The sequence below is a fragment of the Phyllobates terribilis genome, unplaced genomic scaffold (assembly GCF_046119375.1).
Source record: "Phyllobates terribilis strain yellow unplaced genomic scaffold, ASM4611937v1 Scaffold_3__8_contigs__length_932513732, whole genome shotgun sequence".
NCBI classification, from domain to species: domain Eukaryota; kingdom Metazoa; phylum Chordata; class Amphibia; order Anura; family Dendrobatidae; genus Phyllobates; species Phyllobates terribilis.
The window spans coordinates 209042733-209065764 of record NW_027362763.1 but is presented as its reverse complement, the minus strand read 5'-3'; the positions used below and the strand labels follow the sequence as shown (position 1 = coordinate 209065764).

Genomic DNA, 23032 nt, shown 5'->3' with positions numbered 1-23032 from the left:
AGCGTGGGAAAATTCTCACGCTGAAGCGCTGAGTGCAGGAGAATTTTCCCACGCTGTCAGTGACGTACATGAGGTGAGCCGAGTTCATTGTCGGCTCATCTGGATGCCGTCACAGTCAGACACTGAGGAGCGCAAGCATGCCTGCGCTTCTCAGTGTCCACGGGATGACAGGCTGGATGGCAGCGTTCTGCTGCGGTCCAGCCTGTCATCTCGATGTAGCAGAGCTGGAGCTGTCCTGGGAACCATGGAAAGGTAAGGATGAGGTTGCTTTATTATTTTTCTTTTATTGCAGGAGATCGTTGGCTTCAGCTGGAATGGGCGTGATGGTAAGTATGGTTTAATTTAGAACAATAAAGAATTGTGTCTTTATTTCAATTAAAGGACTTTATTCTGGGTGTTTGTGTTTTTTTTTTAACTTTGACTATGGGGTTAGTAATGGGGGTGTCTTATAGACGCCTCTCCATTACTAACCTGGGCTTGATGTCAGCTGGCATTATAAGCTGACATCAACCCCAACCCTATTACCCCCTGCCACCGCACCAGGGCAGCGTGGAAGAGCGAGGCTAAGTGCCAGAATTGGCGCATCCTATGGATGCGCCATTTCTGGGGCGGCTGACGGCTGGTGTTTCTAGCCTGGGAGGGGGCCAATATTCATGGCTCCCTTCCTGGGCTATTAATATCAGCCCCCAGCTGTCTGCCTAGCCTTTGCTAGCTATTAAATTAGGGGGGACCCCACGTCATTTTTTTGGGGGGGGGTCCTCCATTTTAATAGCTAGTAAAGGCTAGGTATTCAGCTGGGGGCTGATATTAGTAGCCTGGGAAGCTCCGTGGGTATTACCCCCTTCCCAGGCTTCAAACATCTGCCCCAGCCGTCTGCTTAACCTCCGCTAGAGACTAAAATTACGGGGAATCCCACGCCAATTTTTTTTAATAATAAATCCTTTATTTTAATACTAAATGACAAGTACAGTAACCAACACTATCACTGTACTTATTATATATGTGACTGACATGTTTCTATCTATCTAATCTATGTGTGAAGCTCTATTCTGTCTGTTATAAATTGTCGGGTACAGATGCTGAATTGCCGGCCGGCTTTCTTAAAGAGACGGTGCATGAAAACACTATTATTTTTTTTGATAAATCCTTTACACTAAATGACAATTACAGTAAGCAACACTGTCACTGTACTTCATATATATGTGACTGACATGTTTCTATCTATCTAATCTATGTGTGATGCTCTATTCCTTCATGTCTAAATTGTCGGGTACCGGTGTATGCCGCTGCTGAATTGCCGGCCGGCTTTTTTAAAGAAAGCGTCTTCTGAGCAGTTTGTCAGCTTTTGGACACCTTTGAAGGTGTTTTCTATGTGTTCCTATGTGTTTTTGTTTGCCTGCCATTGGTTTTAACGGTGTTCGATGGTGTTCTAAGGTGTTCGACGAACAGTTCCTTGAACATCCCGGTGTTCGACGAACCGAACCGAACCCGAACACTACGGGGGTGGCTCAACACTATACAGTATATAAAAATATATATGCATTACGTATACATTTTGCACAGATCATAGTGCATACATTTGACAAACTGTTAATACTCACAGACCACTGTCACATTTTTCAATCCTCTTAAAATGAACTAATGAAGATAGAAATGTCTTGCAATGTATTTCTCACCTCAACCCATACTGTCAGCAGCAACCTTAATCAATAGCTCATCTTGTCTGTCTTCCAGCAAGGTGACTGCAAGTGACAGATATGGCCTGTGGTCATCAAGCTGTCACCCTGCCATTCATTAACAGAATATATTCAAGCCAGGCAGCAGCGAGCTGTAATATATGTAGCACACCAGCAGTGAAGGTGTTACACATCATCTGCAACAAGAGCTGTGCTGGTATGACTTCAATTAATGGTAAAGCCAACAAGGGCTTGGCTTCCGCAGCCGGCCTCAGTGCTTGGATAAATCTGTAAAGAAACTTCTTGATTTTAATCTCTCCTCGATTCACTTGGCTAAGATCCTGCCACTGATACACCTAATTGTTGTGGTAATGCACAAAGTGTGTTCCCGTCCCGTATCCCCCTCCTGCTCGGATACTTTTATTGTTAGGCTCCAAGCTGTTTATATAAACTGTAAGACATGGAGACTCAGGAATGCGGTGCAGTAACAAGGCTTTGCACATTGAGATATGTGAGGTTAGATGCCTTGCCAGTAATTATACAGAGATCTGCTCGCTCCAGCTTTAGTGGCAAGTGAAAGTAATACATAAGACTCCGCTTCTTCTGCTTCTGCCCACAGCCTCCAACTGTGACCATATGCTGTGTCAGATTGTACAGTGCAATGCAATACAGGCCTCGTCTGCTTCTCCCATTTCTGACTTACCCTGGTGGTATAGGCGGCTTCTGGATCATCCTCCAAAACACGGGACATTCCGAAGTCCGACACCTTACACACTAGGTTGCTATTGACAAGGATGTTGCGAGCAGCCAAGTCCCTGTGTACATAGCTCATATCTGAGAGATACTTCATGCCAGAACCAATACCACGGAGCATTCCTACCAGCTGGATCACTGTGAACCGGCCATCATTCTTCTGAAAGAAAAAAAGTCATTACTTATATATTACCCACATAAGAGCAGATAGTTTATACCATGTTTAATTGTATATGTCTTAAAGGGAACCTGTCACATTATTAACCTGCAGATATGGGGTTAATCTGCAGGTTAATAGTCTTCTGAACCGTCCCGGTTCCAGCACTTAGAGCCCCGCTGCCAGGAGGAAATGAACGTTATTCCTCCCGGCAGCATTCGGGTTTCAGCGTTTTTTCATGTGACCGGTTCCCTTTAAGGCCCCCATACACATTAGAGTGGGTCAAGTTCTTTAATTTTACACATCTGATGTGTATGGGGTCCTTCTTACTCTCTCCTGACAGAGGATGCTGGGGAAAAGCAGGATTGAGCAATTTGGATTTGGATGCCTGATCCTTTTGTCCTCGGGAGGGTGTTGGGGTTTTCCTTAAAGAGAGCAGCAGAGTATGGAGTCTGACGAGCAATGCTTCATGGGAGAAAAGTATGCAAATTAGCTCTGTCTCAGCATAAAAGAAACTATCTCATAAGTACCACTTAGGGGAGGTGGCTACCCTATAAGTCAAAGTCCAATCCATTGAACAAACCTTTCAATATGACCAGGGATGAATGATAAGCCAGAAACGGATCTACAGGTATGGGGGAATCGGGAAAGACACCTTTTGGCCGTACGAGCATCTCATGTGTATTGGTACCATAAGAGTCTAACAGCATACGTCTGTGCAATATTCAGAGTTATTGTTAAAACTGGACTTTTATTATATGTACAGTAACAAGCCAGAAAAAAACTGTAGACCCAACAGGGAATTAGGACTCAGTCAATGCCATTTTTTGTACAAGGCCAAGGTAAATAATGATTGTTTTTTTCATAATTAAGGGGTTAAAACTTCATGGGGTGTAACTATTTGAAGTGCAGACTTTAATGGGAGTTTAATCACATGCTTGTGACTTTCCTGTCATTAATTCAGTGCTGAGCTGGAACCGGAGCCTTGCCGCACTCAAGGTGTCTAGGTCAGTCTTGAGCCAAGATTTGGCAAGTAGTAACAAGTAAAAAAAAAAATCAAGTCCCTTAAAAATAATGACTTTTACCAGAACGTGTCATAAAAATTGTCTGGTTTGTGAGAGACACAATGTAATTAAACAGAGTTTGAGGTCTTCTTGGACCTTAATTACAGATCTTAAATACAGCCACCCAGTGGTGCTTGGGTAATGTGGCCTGGCATGTAAAGAATATAGGTGATGTGCCAAATGCAGCACTGGTATATACCAGTATCACCCATGCCAGAGAGTAAAGTCAACCCCCTCTCTAAACTTCTGCAATGTTCTCCAACTTATGTAGTTACGTAAGGTTGAATAAAGACCTCGGTCCATCAAGTTAACCCTTCCTCCGCCAATTGTACATTTTGTCACTAATTTAACTGTAACCCACAATGTTATGTGTATCGAGGAAATCATCCAGCCCTTTTTTGAAAGCGGTTATAGTGTCGGCCATTACTGCCTCTTGTGGTTGGCATTCCACAGTCTGACTGCTCTGACCGTATAGAACCCTTTCCTGTTTAGGTGCCGGAATCACTTTTCTTCCACCCGTAATGAGTGGCCCCTGGTCCTTGGTATGGTCTTTGGAAGGAATAAGTCATGTGCTAGTCCTTTGTACTGACCACACATATGTTTATACATATAAATGAGATATCCTCTAAGGCGTCTTTTTTCTAACATAAACAAGCCCAACGTTTCCAACCTCTCCTCAAATGAGAGCCCTTCCATCCCTTGTAATAATCTAGTTGCCGCCTTTGAACTGGCTCTAACTTCTGAATATCCTTTTTAAAATGTGGAGCCCAAAACCAGATCCCATATTCTGGATGTGGCCTCACAAGTGATTTATAAAGGGGTAACAATACGTTGGGTTGGCGGGATTTTCTCTCTCTTTTTATACATCCTAAAATCATCTTTGCTTTTGCGGCTGCTGCTTGACATTGAGTATTACTGCTCAGCTTACTTGTAACCGGAATACCCAAGTCCTTCTCCTGTTCTGTATTCCCGAGTATACTCCCATTTACTGTATATGCAGCAATAGGATTACTCCATCCTAGGTGCATTACTCTACATTTATCTACATTAAACCTCATTTCCCAACTTACCCGAAGGAAGGCATCCAAGGAGCCATTCTCCATGTATTCAGTGATGATCATGACCGGTTTGCCTAAAACACAAATATAACATTAATTATCATATAAATAATGTATAATGAACGTCCTACATACAAGAACATTCAGGTGAATCATTCTTCTGTCAGTAGTACTGTTATTTCAAAGCATTTATGACCCAGTCTGAGACATGAATACAGGTTCATAGTGGGTGTCTGTTTCTCTGCATAATTACCATCTAAATGTGTATGGAAATGTAAGCACTTTTCAGTCTTAGAACTATTTTTCACGCAGCAGACTTATTTTTTCTCTCCCCTCTTGCAGCTATTAGAGCAGCAGCATATTTTAATGCTGCGCATGTGAGGGCTTTATTCAGATTTTATGGTTTCATAAGTCACGGAGATGATAATAAGACACTGCTGGAATCTAAATCAGGAGCTTGGAACGTACGAGAAAAGCTAGGACCAGCATCGCACAACATTCACACCTCGCAATGAATAATACTAAAATTAGCCACTCAGTCTGTTATTCATGCACATAACTACAACATGCTGCCATCCCACCGGAGCCAAAGCACTGGTATTAGGGATAAAGCAAGGTGGAAATAACAGATGGGAATCATAAAAAGTCCATACAACCCATTAGCTGCTAGGAAGAATTGGGCTGTACTGTCTGCATTAAACAGTTATTGGGCTGGAAATGAAGAAGGCATTTGATAGCAGTGCCGAGCACTTTCAAAGTATTTTGCCGCAGCAGATGACAGTAATGAGATTTAATAAAAGCTGCTTTCCCTGAGATGTGCCATCCATTGCCACTGATGGGATCAGTGTTACAGTAAGGGGTGCCAAGGAAGGTTAAGCTACAGATCATGTTTTCGTTCTTCTATCCAAAAATGAGAAGAGCTGCAGCCATCTGCCTATACGTTAACCAGTCCTAACCTCAAAGTACCCTGTGATGTGTCCTACATGCGCCTCTCCTTGCGGCACTCTTGGTATCACTTCCAAGGCGTGTTTACTCCTCTGACATTAAGATGGATATCCGAGTCCTTCTTGTTTAGGTAACGCTGTAGCAGTGCCATCTGTCATTCCACAGTAAGATTTTATATCCATTGTGGGATGATCTATTACTCTTATGAATATTCATGGAAAATTGAAGGAATATCTGCAGGACACATATCCATTAATACTGCAGAAGACAACTGCACGGCAATCTAAAGAATATATCATCCCTGCTGTATTACCAGTGATCCTGATCACGTCACCTGCCTACAATGAATGCTGTCTGCTCTCTAACACTCAGCACTAACTGCGGACTCAATCTCAGAAGTTGGTTGTGTATTCTCCCATCAAGCATCGCAGCATATCTGTGTAATTAAGGCCTCATTCAGAAGTCCATTTTTTGTGCACGAGTGCTATCCGTAATTTGGGGATAGTCTATTGGGCTACTTACATGTCCAATTTTTACCTCGGACCAAGTGGCCCGAGGAAAGTATCAGAGACGTGTCCGATTTTGATTTGAGCATCGGATCAAAATCAGCAATGTAAGTCGACGCGTCCGTGAATAAATCGTGCAGTCCGTTTTTCACTGTCAGAATGTAGAAGGTGGAAAAATTGTTTTTTTTAACTTCACAGCATAAAAAAAAAAAAATCAGAAGACAATCATACCATCAAACATTGATCATAGTGATCCATCCGATTTTCTCGTATGCGGAAAAAACAGAGGTCTGAATGAGGCCTAATATGGAGTAGTGAGGTTACATAACACTTACATTTGGTGACGACACCTTCGAGATGAATGATGTTCGGATGATCAAACTGGCCCATTATACTGGCCTCACTGAGGAAGTCTCGTCTCTGTTTATCCGTGTACCCGGCTTTCAATGTCTTGATGGCCACATAAATTTCCCTTTTTCCTGGAACTTTAAGACGACCGCTGCAAACTTCCCCAAACTCACCTGTAGGCAAGAAAAGGGGGTTAACATTTACCATATGGAGATCAAAGTTGACAGTCTTGTCAACATAGGGTTTGATGTGTGTACTCACCTACACCAATTACTTTCTCAATCTTGATACAAGAAGCATCAATTTCTTTAGCAAATTCTCGCACTGCTTGGTTGGGGTCTTCATATGTAAAAGGGTCTACGTAGGTCTTCACTCCTGGAAAGTAACTCAGAAGGTCAATTCCATATTCTGAATGAAACAAAGCAAAAAAAATGTTATGAAACAAGAAAACATTCCGGAAATAGTCATGCCGTACATTATATGTGATATATGATACTGCGATTTGTTCCATATAACAACCTTTACCTTGATTTAAATGCTTCTCCTCATCGGCTTCTTGTTTAGCTTTGCTGTATTTGCTCCGCCTTAGGGTATAAAGAAGGAAACCATCAGAACCATGCACATAATACTGTTACAACAACATGTATCAATATAATCTTACTTTTTAGAGTTGGAATTATCTGTATTTTATTTGTATCAATATGGTAACATTAAAAGTCCACATAGAACTTTATTAAAAGGGATGTCTACTACCTGGACTACCCCTATATAAAATAAGAAATCCCACCTTGTAAAATAAAAATACCATACACTCACTTCTACACCTGTGCTGTTCCAGCAATATCAGTGTTCTCAGGGCTCCTGTGACATTATTATGTCACGTGAGCCCTACAACCAATCAGCCAAATAGTGTCGGATGATTGGCTGCAGTGCTCACGTGGCATAACAATGTCCTGTGAACCGCAGGAGACCCGATGCTGATATGGGTGGTACAGCGCTGGTGCGGGAGGCGAGTATATGTTATTTTTAATTTTACAAGGAGGACTAATTCATTTATAAATAGGTTGTGCGGGTAGTGGGAACCCTTTTAATTCTCAAACTCTCAGATCACAAACTATTTGCAATTTTCTTTTTTAAAAGTACAGTAAAAATGTCTTGGATATATATATATATATATATATATATATATATATATATATATATTATATATATATATATATATATATATATATACACACAAACACATCACTCAGCATAAATGAGTACATCCCAATGGGTTTGTCAAAAATCTTTAGGCTCTGTTCACACGTTGCTTTTTGGTGCGCTTTTTTCTGCAGGCAAAACCTGCTTTCTTGGCAGTAAAGAAGCTGCTTACAAAAGGCATGTTTTGCTGTGTTTTTATCAGGTATATTTGTCTCTTGAGCTTGCTGATAAAAAAAACAACAACTGATATCTGCGTTTTTTGCTGCATTTTTACGCTTATTCATTGTTTTCTATGGGTGAAAAAACGCTGAAAGAGGTGACAAGCTGCAGTTTGCAAAAACGCAGTAGTTTTCCAGTTCAGTCAGGAAAAAAAAAACAATGTGTGTGCATGAGATTTCTGAAATCTCAAAGCTTTTGCTGGTACTGTAAAACACAGCTTAAAATTTGCATAAAAAACACAACAACAAAAAATGCAGCAAACACGCGATGTGTGAACGTAGCCTTGGTTGCCTTTCAGAATCAAAATTTTCTATGGAATATTGTACTACAAATTAATGTGGGACATTGTTGCAGACAAGATTTGTTATTTTGCACACATACAAATTGCACTTGTTGAAGAGGTATAAACGCATTGAAGGACACTGTTGGAGCAGACACATGGATTTATAAATTAGATTACTTGTCTAATATCCTGTTTACATCTGTGAGGATAACATTTAGACAGAAATTTAGGTAGAACTGGGATTACATGAAGACAGGTAATTACGACAATCGGTGGTTATATTGTATCTATGGGGGTTTTGTCTAAAGAACACAGGATTACAGATAAATACTAATTGAAGGCTTTGAGCATTTAATGATAGCTTTGCCATAAAACCTTTCCCCACGCATGTCTGGTCACCTGTGCGACCTTTCATTCCCTATGTACTATCGGGGACACTGCTGGATATCATTGTTCCTTCTTGGAAAAGTCTTATATAGGTCTTCATCAGAAAAAAAATAAAGCGATCCATGGGAAAAGCTGACGTTATGTGGTCAGCGTTAAATGAAATGAAAAGAACAAAAGTCATGGTGAGAGGGGATGATAGGATTTCAAGTCCACAATAGTGGAGAGATGGCCAGTTCTTCCCCTCCTCCATAAATCACTACAGGTGAGAGGGTCAAACAAGAGGTAACTGTTCCCATAGGATTTCTCCATAGGCTGGACAAGGCCTGCATTGTGGAACTGCAACCTAGTGTGAGATGTCTTCCTCAAATATCAGATATGTGGACAATGAGAATAGGTGCGTGTATCAGCCAGGTCAGCCTGGATCAGACCTTCAATGACTGATATTGATGGCACAGAGTCAACGGAGACAAAACAAGTGCACATGTGATACCCATCCAATTCTGTCCATATCTAGATAGAAGATATCCACACCCTACTGATTCGTCATATGATGCTGCGAGAAGAATAGTCGTTTTGGAGACTGATTAAACAAGTATTACTTTCAGCAGACATTTGCTTAACGGCAGAAAATGTAATAACGGCATAAAACAGGTTGACTCACTTCCACCCTAAAGGAAGCCTGCTCGATGAAAGCTATAAAGCCAAAAACACCCTTCAAAAAGCAGCATTGGAAATGAAGAGACTGAAGCCATGTACAGAGGTGCCAAGCTGCTATGAAACTACAGAGACACCATCTGCCTTCCTCGCTGTCAATTGCTTACATAACCTCATTAAAGTGCTCAGGAATATCAGAACAGTCCAGCTTGGAAAGGACGCAACGTTAGCAACTTGCCGAAAGTTCCTGTAAAGAAATTCGGACCAGAAATCAGCAATAGCCAAAGTTGCTTAGAAAGACAGAGAGGCCCCTTGAATGCATATTTCCCTAACTATGTGACCATGGCAGGCTGTGAGCTCAGTGGGACAGAAAGGATCCTATGAATAGTCCTTTTTAGTCCACACTAGGTTGCATTCCCAGCAGTTTCCTCCATTATACCATGAATGTCATTGGTATGCTTCTCGTGCATTCAGATGTACATTCCTGTCATTTCACTATGACATCTGCAATTGAGGATTGGATTCAGGACCTGCCCCTTTGTTTATAGTCTTCATTTAAACAGATCAGATCATATAGCTAAAAAAAAATGCATCCTTGATAAGCTTGATGACTTCCGACAAAGAAAAGAAGGCATTTGAACATTTTCAACCCACATAGCGCGGCGCATCTTTCTATGTGTTCAATTGGAAAAGGGAAAAAAAAAAGCAGTTTGAATCCCCATTAGGAGACGTTAGCTTGTCAGCTTCAGGTTTCCTTGGCTGCGTTCCCTAAGACAGCTTTATGGCCGACACTACAGAAGAATCAATGAAAGTCCAAAGGGTCGGCGTTTCATTTTTCTATAAAGTGATCCATTGAGAGCCAATCACCGATGGCCTTCTATCGACCCGAGCCCACCCTCTACACAGGCATTAATAGTGGCCGTGCTGACAGCCTCAGAGAATGATAAACCGCAGGAGACCTGATGAAGTACAACCTAGGCAGAATGATCAGAATGATTTTCTGATTACACGGCATCAGTAGCTTTTTGTCACCTCGCAGCCCTCAAACACAGACGTGCCACCTACACATCCCTTTTAAAAAGAAAAAAAAACATTTGGATAGAGTGGCGGCATACTGGTAGATGCTCAAATAACATAAAATCGAGATCTCGGGAATTAGTGGAATTAATTTTCCATTTGAAGCGGGACTCCTGCTGCAGACATCATGCTTAAACCGCGGGGTGCTTTTGCTGCTGCTCTCGTGCTGGGGAGATCAAAGATCTTGGTAGGGGTTTGTACTGAGAATGCTATGTTTAGATGCTAATCACAGAATATGTCTTTGTTTCAGGTCTGAACTCCACCCAGAAAAGGAAAAGTACTGACAAAAGAGAAAGACAAAAGCAAAAATAGGCATTCTCCGAACTCTAAAAATGTCTAACATACTTTCTCAAAAAACTTCCTTTCCTTATGAATGAAAAATATGAATACAATAAAATGGGTAAAGTAAAAGGCGAGTTCTCGTCCAACCGGTTCGGCTACTAGACTGTAACACTACTACGCTAATATCTGTTGCTTTCCTGAATTATCTAATTTTTTTCTCTAATTGTTGCTCTGACTTCCGTACATCCGGCAGATCCCAATAGGGAGGAGTAATGTTGTTTTCTTTGGGAAAAGCAAAAAGTAATGGGTGTTTTCATTGGGAAAGCAAACAAGCAAATAGAATAAAAAATGAAGCAGAAGATGGTTTTGTTGTAGTTTTGTGACTTACTGTTTTCATCACAATCTCTGAAGATTTTCCCAACACAGCAGCCTATGAATAATTTAGCAATGGTTTACAATGTTTTATTTTACTATTCATTTTAAAGGCTGAAATTGGCAATTCCAACCCCGTACCTTCTGCTGATGACAAAGGCAGCGATGAGAATGACCACGAGGACAATGCTACCTGCCACGGACACCAGCAGGACAGTAGGACTGGTTCCTTCACCGATCATTGGAGATGGCACTAAAAATAGCAAAGGAAACACAATGCATTAGAATGAATTCAAAGCCGCATAGCCGAGAGCTGCTAAATTTCATGCCGAGGATACAGTTTATCCTTCATTTATGGGCCCCATATATTTTCTTTGTATGGGCACTAGGTCTATGTATAGTAAGCTGGCAAAGGCTATAATAACCGATCGGTGGCCATATAATAGCATGTTTAAACAGGCCGATTTCACATCCATGCACTTCTATGCGCACTAAATGAAGGTTAATACGATTGTTCTGTGCGCATAGAATATCAGTGATCTCAGCAGCGCATGTCCTATTCACACAAGATGATGTGCTGCTGAGAACAATGATTTTTAAAGGAGTTATTCAGATTTATGGTACTCTATGTGACTGTAGATTTGTGATTTCTCACACCACATGTACTCGGCGACGTGAGGATTCTCCAATGACAGTGTCAGGAGCAGGCGGTCATGTGGCCGCAAGTAAGAGATTTGCATACTTCTGGCCACATTCAGACTAGACGTGTACGGCCTCTCTCAATAAACTTGCATTGAGTCCGGGCACGTCTAGTCGGTATGTGACCACATGTATGCAAATCACATACTTGCGGTCACGTGCCTGCCACTCCTGGTGAGTGCATGCAATGTGAGGATTCACAGGTCTGCAATCACACAGAGTGACTGCAGACTTGTACCGTAAGGCTGGACAATCCCATTACGTAAACTATACCTGACAAACCAGCAATTTGCTCGTTTGTCAGGTATAGTTTACGTAATGGGGTTGTCCAGCCTTACGGTACAAGTCTGCAGTCACTCTATGTTCAATATGCTCCATAAAATAGGGCAATTATTGGGAGATTAGCATTCCTAAGAAAGCTCGTTTCCAATAATCGGCCAGTGTAAATGCACCCTAATAGATAGCATTTCACTATATCTCAAAGTTTAAAAAGAAGCTTCACCTGTATTTGTAGTGAATTCGAATGGTCCACTGAACTCGCCATAACCTGCTGCAGTTCGGGCTCGGACATGGAATACATATGCAGTGAGTGGGTTAAGGCCTTTAATATCCGCACTACGGGACCCAGTCTTTACAATGCGATAACTGCGATCATTTTGGTCCTGTGGGTAAACACAAGTTTTTAATAAAGTGAATGGTCCATATATTCGGTCTAAATAAAGTAGGCATTGATGACACAAAGATATGCATATATAACCCCCCAACCTACTGTCTCCTTCCCCATTACCCTATAGATTGTAAGCCAGTGAGTACCATGTATGAGTCGGTCAGTTTGTTTACTGTATTTTATGTATGTAATATTTATCTAATATGTATGTAATGTGTATTTATTTTATTTACTTATTTTACTCACTTGTATAGCGCCATTAATTCCACAAAGCTTTACAGACATTATCATCACTGTCCCCATTGGGGCTCAAAATCTACATTCCCTTTCAGTATGTCTTTCGGGTGTGGGAAGAAACCGGAGAACCCGGAAGAAACCCACACGAACAAGGGGAGAACATACAAACTTGCAGATGTTGTCCTTGAGGGGATTTTAACACAGGACCCCAGCGCTACAAGGCTGCAGTGCTAACCACTGAGCCACCGTGCTACCTGTGTATGTAATATGTATGTAATATGTATGTAATGTATATGTAATATGAATGTAGCCCTCTTCACATGTACAACACCATGAAATGAATGATGCTTTAAAAATAAATAATAATAATAATATAATAATAATAAAAAGAATTAGATTGTTATATTACCTTCTCATAGTACTTGACTTCATACTCTAATATGACCCCATTGGCCCGGTCCGGTTCTGGCCAGGTTAGGGACACGCTGTGTCTGGTTATCTCTCTAGGCTGAATCTGGGTCACAGTCGAAGGAGCTGAAAAAAGCAAATATATGATTTGTAAAACATTTTTATTAAAACCATTTCTATTAAACTGTTGGTTGCAGGATCACATAAGTATAGAAGAGCACCAATTACATATATCCAACTATGTGCCACCCTGTTACTAAAATACAATGGCAATTCCTGTTTCTGAAAATAGCAGTGCAGATTTATAGGCGGGATGATATTAATTAAGAAAGCTTATCCTCGCGTGCTCACTGGGTTCCTCCCTTGTGAAATTATGGATGTGGTCTATTCCTTTTTTTTTTAATTTGCACGTACAGGAGGCTGGGAACCTATAGGATGCAAAATCAGTTTTTGTAAATTCACATGTTTTAATAAAAAGTAAAGATTAAGATTAGGTGTGTGACATCAGGGCTGACTCAATAGTTACAAGGTCTCCTGAATCAGCAGCTAATCCCGACACCCAGGTGACATCAGCAACGTGAGGCCTAATAAATAAGACACTAACGCAAATTAATGGTCGGCTTTAGCGTTGGAGCATTTTATTGTTATATCCCTCTTATACTAAGCCTGTAGTATGACAATAGGTCACTGCCCATGACAAATTAGGCTATTATTTGTGATGAGGAGCAGGAAGTTAAAGTGACACCCTCGAGGACACCAAGAAGACTTGGCCAATGAATCTATCAACCAGTTTTATTATGTTCAGTGGAAATTCGTGTCATGCACACACCAACCCTAGTCACCCTGTAGGAGGATCCTATATTTCTGTCACCTACGTCACACAGAAAAGCCATTATTTATGATTGAATTTACATTTGTATGAAGCTAGTGGAGTGGTATTCCCCATTCCATCCTATGACAGAATACTTCTATCCTCATTTCTTCTGTGTAGAACTATCACTCAGCATCTCGTAATGAGATTTTTAAGATCTGTCAAGTCTCAAACACAGAAAATAGCTTGTAACAAGTCTAAAGTGGGCACCATTTCTGGAGTCTTTGAAGAGCTCAGAATAGCAGGTCTGCGCTTTTTATTGGGGTAATTCAGCTGTCGTGCCATTTACCCTCCAGTAAAGGTTTAGGGTCTGCAGTGATGGCACACAACATATATGATGGAGTTCAAAGCTCTGATTTGTGTGTTTCATTAGGATTTCACATCCAGGTCTGACACCGACTTCCGTAGACAGGATAATTAAACACCTAACTCCAGTTTTACTAGTAGCACCCATGTGCGGGTTGGCAATACAACAACACAGGACCCCTACCCTCCTCCCAGGTGTCCTAAAATGTTTCCAGAGGACTGTGTGTTACAACAGGTCCTGGCCCAGCACTGAAGTCACAAATGAGGACAAGAAATGCTTAGGAGGAAGCAAATAGCTACAATAAACCTTCTACAGCCTCAAGGCAACTGCAAGAGGAACAGCTTTACTGACAGGAACCTGTAACCTGACCTAGACCTACAAGGCAGGCTATCAACGGTGACTCCAAGCCAAACAATGCTCCACATGTGACATGTCTGATCATCAATGTTAGCCAGACACTCCAAGGTATATGAGCAGGCCGAACACATTCGTTTAATGTTGGCCAAACCTGAGGATATTGGCACAACTGGCCCTCCATGTAATCTATATGGGGCCCTCCAGATGTCAGGGGTAAAAGGGATCAGGAAGTTGGATTTTGACATGCACACTTTTTTGTTTTCAGGGGAGATAAGTCATTGCCGAAGATGTCTGGCAGCAGCTTTCTCCCCTCTCCCTATACTCAGCAAAACGGTATTCATGGGAGTTTGTTAATAATAACTGACAGGAAAATAAACCTTCTGCCGACAGTAGAAAGACTTTAGGGGAATAAACCTATAATGGAAATCGATTGTCACAGTGGCTTTAGTAAAAACCTGGACAACTAAGATGTTCCTTAAGGCTCTTAATTGCTTTTTTTTGCTGATGCTTATAGAATGCTAAAAGTTAACATGCTAAACACAAAAAAGGTGGTAAAAACGTAAAATCTAAAGATGCTACAAGAGGCCGTCCTAGCTGTTTCTGGCCCAGGAGAATAGCCAAGGGACAGAAAACATGATAACTGCTACCTCCTTCTACTGGAAATTCCTAGTGCTAATGGAGCATGCCTTTCATCCATTCAGGTGTATCCCAGGTTTGTCCAGACTAGGTTTTTCATTATTTTTTAATAAAAAGGACAAATCCATAACCAAACACATAATTGCACACGCTCTGTGCCACCTATGTTTATGCTGCTGCTTGTGCTACTGTGTATACATGTCTGTACCGCGTTATGTAATCCCTTCCTAAGCGCCTTCACTCTCCATTTCACCGCTAGATTTAGTTTGGTTTTTCAGCCACATTCCACAAAGTAAAGTTTGTGCAGTCACTTCTTGTCTTGCTTTGTTATTTTTGACTCCTAAAAACCTTTCCACAATACAAATTTCCTTTGACGTGTTTTTAACTCTTAATATCTTTCCTATAGCATTACAATAACATGGTTGTGATAAATTTCACTGTAAAGCAGCACTGTACATTGCTGTGCCTGGAATTTAAAACACCACTCCAGCGGGGGTTTTTGTCAGTGCTGGAGCGATGCTACTAATCTAAGTTCCCTGTCTCTAGTCTTATACTCACAAGCTGCTGTCTTCATCTGTTCTCAACACCGCTCCGATTGCTCCGGCAGTTTGTGACCTACCGGATCGCTCCATTGTTTGCTGGGAGATCGGAAGTCACTGCTCAATGTAAGTCTACGAGAGCCAGAATGAGGTCAAAATGAGGCCTCACAGACTTACATTGAGAGCCTATGACCGTTACCTCTGACTTCCAGTCAGTCAGAAGTTGATGTTTCAAGATAGCATCGTGGCACAGGAAGAGCAGAAGATGGTGGCTGGTAAGTATAAAGGCCCCGTCACACATGACGAGATCGCTAGCGAGATCGCTAATGAGTCACGGTTTTGGTGACGCAATAGCGATCTCGCTAGCGATCTCGTTATGTCTGACAGGTAGCAACGATCAGGCCCCTGCTGCGAGATCGCTGATCGTTACAAAGCTTCCTGGACCATTCCTGGGTCGTTGCGCTCCCGCTGGGCAGTGTGCATCGCTGTATTTGACACCTTATCAACGACCTCGTTAGCGATTCAGAACTGACACATGTAGGCGTGCATAAATTGGACTTTTCTGCTCTCCTCGTCCCCGATTGGTAGTCGCTACTGCGTCCTTGTTTTTCAGATCCCACCAGCGCTCTCCGGCTGTGAATCCGTTTGAAGAAATCAGGCATCTTTAGCGAGGTGGGTATTGTTTGGGGTCTCAAATGAGTTTCCATTTTTAATGGAGACGCAGTAGAAATCCCATCTGACCGGAGACGCAGTGTTAAACCAAGGCCACCTAATCAGAACGCAGTAGCATCCACCAATTGGAGATGAGGGGGGCGCGGAAAAGGAATTTTATGCACGCCATTCTGACACAGTACAGTTCCTATCAAGGTGTGGATCGTTGAAATAGCTGCTGTGTGAAAGTGTCCCAACGACCGCCGAGATCGTTGGTTAGATCGCTGGGGTGGCCGAGATCGTTGGGAAGTTCTGCATGTTTGACATCTCCCCAGCGATCACAAAACGACTTAACAGCGATCCCAAAATCGTGACGCAATAACGATCTCGCTAGCGATCTCGTTATGTGTGACGGGGCCTTAAGACTAAGGTCAGGGAACTTAGATTAGTGGCACCACTCCAGCGCTGAAACAAAAAGCGCAAGCAAATGGAGATTCAGATGTAGCCAGTCATGACTGCAATTTACAGTCGCCACTGGCCCGATTTTAAATATGGCCGTCTGCACCCAGCTTACCCAGATTTTTCTCTCCTGAAGCCTACTTTGTTTTAGGAGTTTTTATGCAACATTTTTCTTTTTCTATTGTCTCTATAAAGCTGTAAATTAATTAAAGGGAACCTGTCACCATGAAAATGTAGTCCAATCTGCAGACATCATGTTATAGAGAAGCGGGAGCTGAGAAGATTGATGTACAGTTTTGTACAAAAAGGTTCAGTGTGATTTGTGTTTTAATCATTTAATCCTCTTCTCCTTTTGGGATTTTGGGTCCAGTGGGAGGTCCTATCAGTGACTGCTAGCTTTATTTGTATAAGTGTGCACACAGAGCTAGCAGGCAGTCAATGAAAGGACTGCCCACTGGACCCCAAATCCCAGAAAGAGCAGAGAATTAAATTAATAAAACTGAATAATACAGAATCTTTTATCCCAAAACTATATATCAATCTACTCAGCTGCCTGCATGTCTATACCATGGTGTCTGCAGATTGAACACAATATCATGGTGACACCCTTAAGGTGTTCCTTAGAAGCAGTTCTAAGAATAATTCAAGGAACAGACTCTGTTCAAAAATGGGGGTCGCGTCTAGCACTTTGAGCCTTCCTTCCCCCATTTCCTTTCCTAATTTCTCTTTTTTTCACTCCGGTATCCTAAATTCTGCCTTAATGACGGCTTATCATGTATGGTATCTTGTAATGCTGACTTACCACATTCATTTGGAAGACATAAATTTTGACGCCATATTTTCAGACCCCTTTTTGAGCCAATATTACAAAAATGAGAGAAAATATTAAAAATCAGAAAAAAATAAAACTTTGTTCAAAATGGTGACGTTTTAAACTGACCGCTATAGGTACATCTATAATTTCTACTTTTAAGAAATATCTTTTTATCATTCCCAGATAAGTTTATAGATAAACGCAAGGCATCTATTTTTTTTTTAACACGTGCAGGAGGAAGCAATTAATTAAAGTAAAGGGAATAGTTACACATTGTAGTGTAGCCCTTGGAAAAAAAAAAGTTATTAAAGTAAAGTAGATGTTGAGGAGCAGGACAGGAAAACACAGAAGTGCAATCCATCATCTTGTTAAAACACAAGCCCTGCCTGTGTGTTTGATTAGTCTTGTGTCCTCCTGATTTCTTAACATTACTCAAACACCAGCTCTGTGCCCCCTCTGTTTCCCCAATCAATCATGTGGCATCGCAAGAGCAGATTTGTCTCCAGGGAGGGAAAAGAAAGTTTCTGGAGAGTGAAAAGAGGCAGAGCATATTGGGAAATAAGAGTTAAGTGCTGTGTTAAGTTCTGGTACTCGGCATGTTAAAGGGCTTGGTGACAAACATCTGAAGACATTATGGCTGCTGGTGGGACACATCTTCAGCAATGATCATTCACATTGCATGATCCTTCCTAAAAACTTTAGTAAGCCATTAGTTTCTTAAACTATTACATAAGATACACTTGTAAAAATAATTTAACAAACTAAAAAAAAGCATAGCCAATTTTAAGAAAAAAAGTATGAGAATTCTATAAATTTATAAAATAGGTAATACTCACCTTACCAATCTCCCGTCACGCCCCTCCTGGTCTTAATAGCTTCTGCCGAGTCCAGATAGACAAGCGATTGCGGCGGCCAATCACTGACTAAAGAAGTGACCAGCCCATCACTATTACAACCAGTGATTGACTCCAGAGGTCACATGTCTGTCCAGACTGAGCAGGAAGCACAGAGACCAGCAGGGTACCCAGGAAGTGTAGTTCTGGGATCGGTAAAGGGAGAATTACTTGTTTTATTATTTCACAGCATTTTCAAAAAAAATGTTTGTTTAAGTAACTGGACAACCCCTTTAAGAATAATTATAATGATTGTGTTCAATTTCTTTCTAGCCAAAAATATTTAAAAAAAAATTACCTCCACTAGAGATTTCTGGAATGTGGCCATGCACCATAATAACTGCTGAAAGACTAAATTACCACTTATACGTTAAACTGAAACATAATTCTTTTTTGTAACCTTCCTCCCCTGAAACCCCCAATTCTCCTCCTGTTACCAAGGACAAATGTGGGAGGACAGCTGCAATTTTCTAGTTCCATAGCCCAAAATATTGAAAAATGCTAACTTCAGGGACACACTGCAAACTGCAGGGGTCAGGGCTATTTCTCCTGCCGTACAGAACGGCTCTTTCCTTTCAAAGCCGAGCAGGTGATAACATTTGCTTTTGACAAGCCGACAATGGTGGTCTGGCTAATGCCATCGTTAATATTAGAGCAGGAAGTGTCCCCTCTGCTCAATGCCTCCTCGCGGGGTGCGTGGAAGTCCGCAGCCATTAGCAGCATATGTCTTCATTACACCAGTTTTCATTTTCGAGAAGCCGCCCACCCGACGAAACCAGTCACAGATAATAGTAAGCCAATGTAATCACTGCTTAGCTCTCGGAACGTTGCGGGTTAACCCCGTGCTCGCCAGTACACCGTAAACGTCATCAGCTGCAAGTTATTAGCAACAAAACTAGGACACTGGGGAAAAAAAAAAAAGTCTAATGCATTGTGAAGGATACGTCTCGCTACTTCAAAAGCAGCCAATAAAGTACAATTATGAAAAGCAAATGTTTCTTGGCGCTGGAAGAAAACTGGTAAGCTTCGTCTATGCCACTAAATAGAAGGGGGCAGATGTCCTATATTCTGGAGCCTTTCTGTATCATGTCTTACTCATTAGCGTTGCAGATTGTTTATAACACGCAGTGTACGGGAGGCAGCGATCACACCAGCCAGTGATTACATCTTCAGCACATCACCCACAACATGGCAGTGTTGGTAAACAATGAGCGAGTGGGAGCCACCGTTCAACCTTTGGGGCAATACCTCCACCCAGACTACAGGGGTTCATACTTGTGGGTGTTCCTATTAACCAGATAGTGGCTTCTAGAGAAAGTGGCTTACACAGTGATTGTAGACAGTCTGATTATTGCACATTGGGTTCATATGGTATTGTATAGATGGCTAATTATTAGAGTTCATTAAAAATATTGGCAGTAACTTGGTCTAGCAGCCATAACTGTTGTCACTTGTCAGTGGAACGCTAAGGAATACGGCCAGGTATAATCTAAGGTTCAGCGCTGGGGTCTTGGGTTCAAATCCCACTAAGGACAACATCTGCAAGGAGTTTGTATGTTCTCCCCGTGTTTGCATGGTTTCCTTCAGGTTCTCCAGTTTCCTCCCATACTACAAAGACATACTGATAGGAAATTTTGATTGCGCATTAAGTCCGTAAAGCGCTGTGGAATTAAAGGGGCTGTCCGGTCTTAGACTATGTGACTGCAGACTTGTGAATCCTCCCATCGCGGTCACTGTGCGCTGTGAGGATTCTGCGGTGCTGGCGCTGAGAGCAGCAGGCTTGTGACTGCAAGTATATGATTTGCATAAAAGCAGTCACGTGCCAACTAGACAGGTGTGGCCTTGCCCAATGTAAGTGTATTGAGCGAGTCTGGAGACAGTCTAGTCGGAATGTGCCTGATCATCATGAGATGATCACACAATTCTTCTATAGAAGAATATGTCTGCAATAAGGTCCAGATCTGGGTTATTACACGTGGCACACTGTGTGATCATGGCAGCGGATCATGGCAGCCATAAAGATTGTGCATGTCGCCATGCTTCTTGGGCACAAAGCATTTAACTACAGTATCATATAAAGCAAGCAAATGACATAATTTGGGAAAGACATTTTCGTACATCTGTTATAACATTCATTTCCTTTCGCTGGATCTTGCCGATACCGATGATGCCGCATCATTACACACAATGCAGCAGCTGAACAGAGGCCCGGCACCAATGAAAACACACCATTGGGTGCATCTGGGGATGCTAAAAAGTGCTCTGGAAAGGCTGGCAATTAGCGTGGTGATTGTCTGTGTCATTATACAGTTTTGTAATTTCACAACCCACCATAGGAACAATGCAACCATCACTGTGTTTGGCATATTTCTTAAGAAGGTCTCGCATCGAGCAGCCGACAGCTGTTTAAAACTATCTGTCGCCTCTCTGAGGAAAAAGGCTTGTTCAATTTATTTACACACTTTCGGTGCTAATTGGCGTATCCTGTGTCCAGCAAGCTGTGATGTGATGGAGGGAAAGAGCAAGAGGTGACTCGTTTGGGTAACTGATCCCAAACGTGTTTTGTTTATGTCTGTTGGCAAAGCCAAGACTGCGGAGACCTTAAAAAGAAATAGTATTCAGCAGAGAGGCCCCCCTCGTAAACCGAGGGGAGCAACAGAGAGTCTTTCTTTGCCGTCCTCATCTGGTTTACTTTCCTACATTTCATGGGTGATGGATTGTGATCACAATCCACTATTTCACTCCACTATTTGTGCAGGCCGACTCCCCGGCCCTATCTAAACACACAAATCATCTTTATGGAAACGCATAGTTTAACTTTGTAATTGTATTGTCATTAAACCGAGGGTGACTTTTCCTACTGCGTAACCAAAATATGGACTGTCATTGTAATCAGGGGCGGAATAGCGGGGGGTGCAGACATACCTGGGACTTAAAGGGGGGTCCTAGCGGATATAGAGCTATAAGTGGCTTGTGAGAGTTGGGGGCACAGATTTGCAATCACTCGCTATAAACAATCATTGTTAATCCAACTTTAATTGGAAACAATCTTCAATGGAACCTCTCACGAGACGTGGCGTTACTAAGCCCTGTATGTAGCTGCAGTCCAGGTTTCCTAAAATGCGGAGTAAGGGCTTGTTCACACAACTGTATTTACAGTCCAAGTGCTATCGCATGTTTTTTCTCTGAAAATTGGATGAGACTCATTTATTAGGGTTCGCTCAGATGAGTGTAAAACTCAGACGGGTGCAATCCTATAAAAAAGGGATTGTACTCGGACCAATGTTATTCAATGAGGCAGTGCGGATCTGCGTTTTTTTCTCAGCTGTATTTGGCATGAGAAACAAAAATGGCAGCATGCTGCTATTTCACTCCGAAATCAGATGGGTGCGTGAAAAAAAAATCAGATGCCATAATGAGCCACAGTACAGCATCCGATTTTTATGGATACATTACAATTCTTTATGATGAGAAAAAGTAAATGGTCCTTTAAAAGATTATTAATTGCTCAGCAAAAAAACGGATTGTATACAGATGACAAGAGAGAAAAAAAATCATCCCACTTTTCCGGATGAAACTCGGACCGATTTTTTTATACGCTTGTGTGATCCCAGCCTTAAAGTCTATGGATGCGAGAAAAAGATTGGATCCCATAAGGATCATCAGTATAGCATGCGATTGTTATGGATACATTTCAGTTCTTTAACATAGGAAACTGTAAATGGTCCTGTAAATGATTAATAGCTGCTGAGTAAAAAAACGGGATGTATACAGACAGCACATGGATGACAGTGAGAAAAAAATCGTCCAACTTTTATGGATGCAACTTTGAACGATTTTTTATACTGTCACGTGACCCTATAAGATTAGTCCAGATCTCTAGTTCGGCAGTGTTGGGCATCACATTATTGTATATATTGCTAAAATGCCATTGCGTATGCACAGCAAAGCAGAATGTACTGTCCTCTGCTTTATCTGTGGAGTACGCATGCGCCTGGTGGCCCTGGATGGGAGGTTTGGACTCATCTCATTGGAATTTATAAGTTCTTTTTGTAACTATTGGCGAAACGGTTGATTTTGACATTGGCGTATTCGGAAAGCAAAACCCCAGCTGCATAATGCCATGCTAGTGGTTTAGTGGCCCCAAATCAAGTGACAAGTTCCCTTTTAAAAAATTTATTCAGGGACCGCATTGTGATGTCCCAAATTGTTATATGAATGGAGTCCCCCCACGTTGCCCTTCCTCCCTGCGGAGTTACTGTCAGAGAGCAACACCATTCAGACTTTGAAGCTGTCACAATTTGATCAAGAAAAATAAGATTCCTGATGGTTAAATGCACTGTCCATGGAAATAAAAAAAAACAAATGAATTATGAAATATTTGCATATTCAAATCAGCATGCTTCCTTTGCATATTAAAATCAAAAGCGGCTGCAGACTTTCACATGGTGCAAGCTGGTGACTGCCTAATGTTCCAGCTTCTTCACATGGCATCTAAGACAATAGGACA

General features: G+C 41.7%; 1 protein-coding gene across 4 annotated transcripts in view; it reads right to left on the bottom strand.

Annotated features, from left to right (window-relative positions):
• The window catches only part of EPHA4 (EPH receptor A4), a 72103-nt gene that overhangs the window by 13332 nt on the left and 35739 nt on the right, over nucleotides 1-23032 (bottom strand). For 2 of the 4 annotated variants that reach the window (XM_073674619.1, XM_073674620.1), the window contains exons 6-13: nucleotides 12997-13121; nucleotides 12186-12345; nucleotides 11126-11237; nucleotides 7033-7091; nucleotides 6769-6915; nucleotides 6495-6680; nucleotides 4721-4782; nucleotides 2380-2589 (exon numbers count right to left, since the gene is read on the bottom strand). In XM_073674619.1, the coding sequence (XP_073530720.1) occupies nucleotides 2380-2589; nucleotides 4721-4782; nucleotides 6495-6680; nucleotides 6769-6915; nucleotides 7033-7091; nucleotides 11126-11237; nucleotides 12186-12345; nucleotides 12997-13121 (1061 nt within the window). The remainder of the gene's footprint in view (nucleotides 1-2379; nucleotides 2590-4720; nucleotides 4783-6494; nucleotides 6681-6768; nucleotides 6916-7032; nucleotides 7092-11125; nucleotides 11238-12185; nucleotides 12346-12996; nucleotides 13122-23032) is intronic. The other 2 variants (XM_073674621.1, XM_073674622.1) reach the window with 1 other exon arrangement.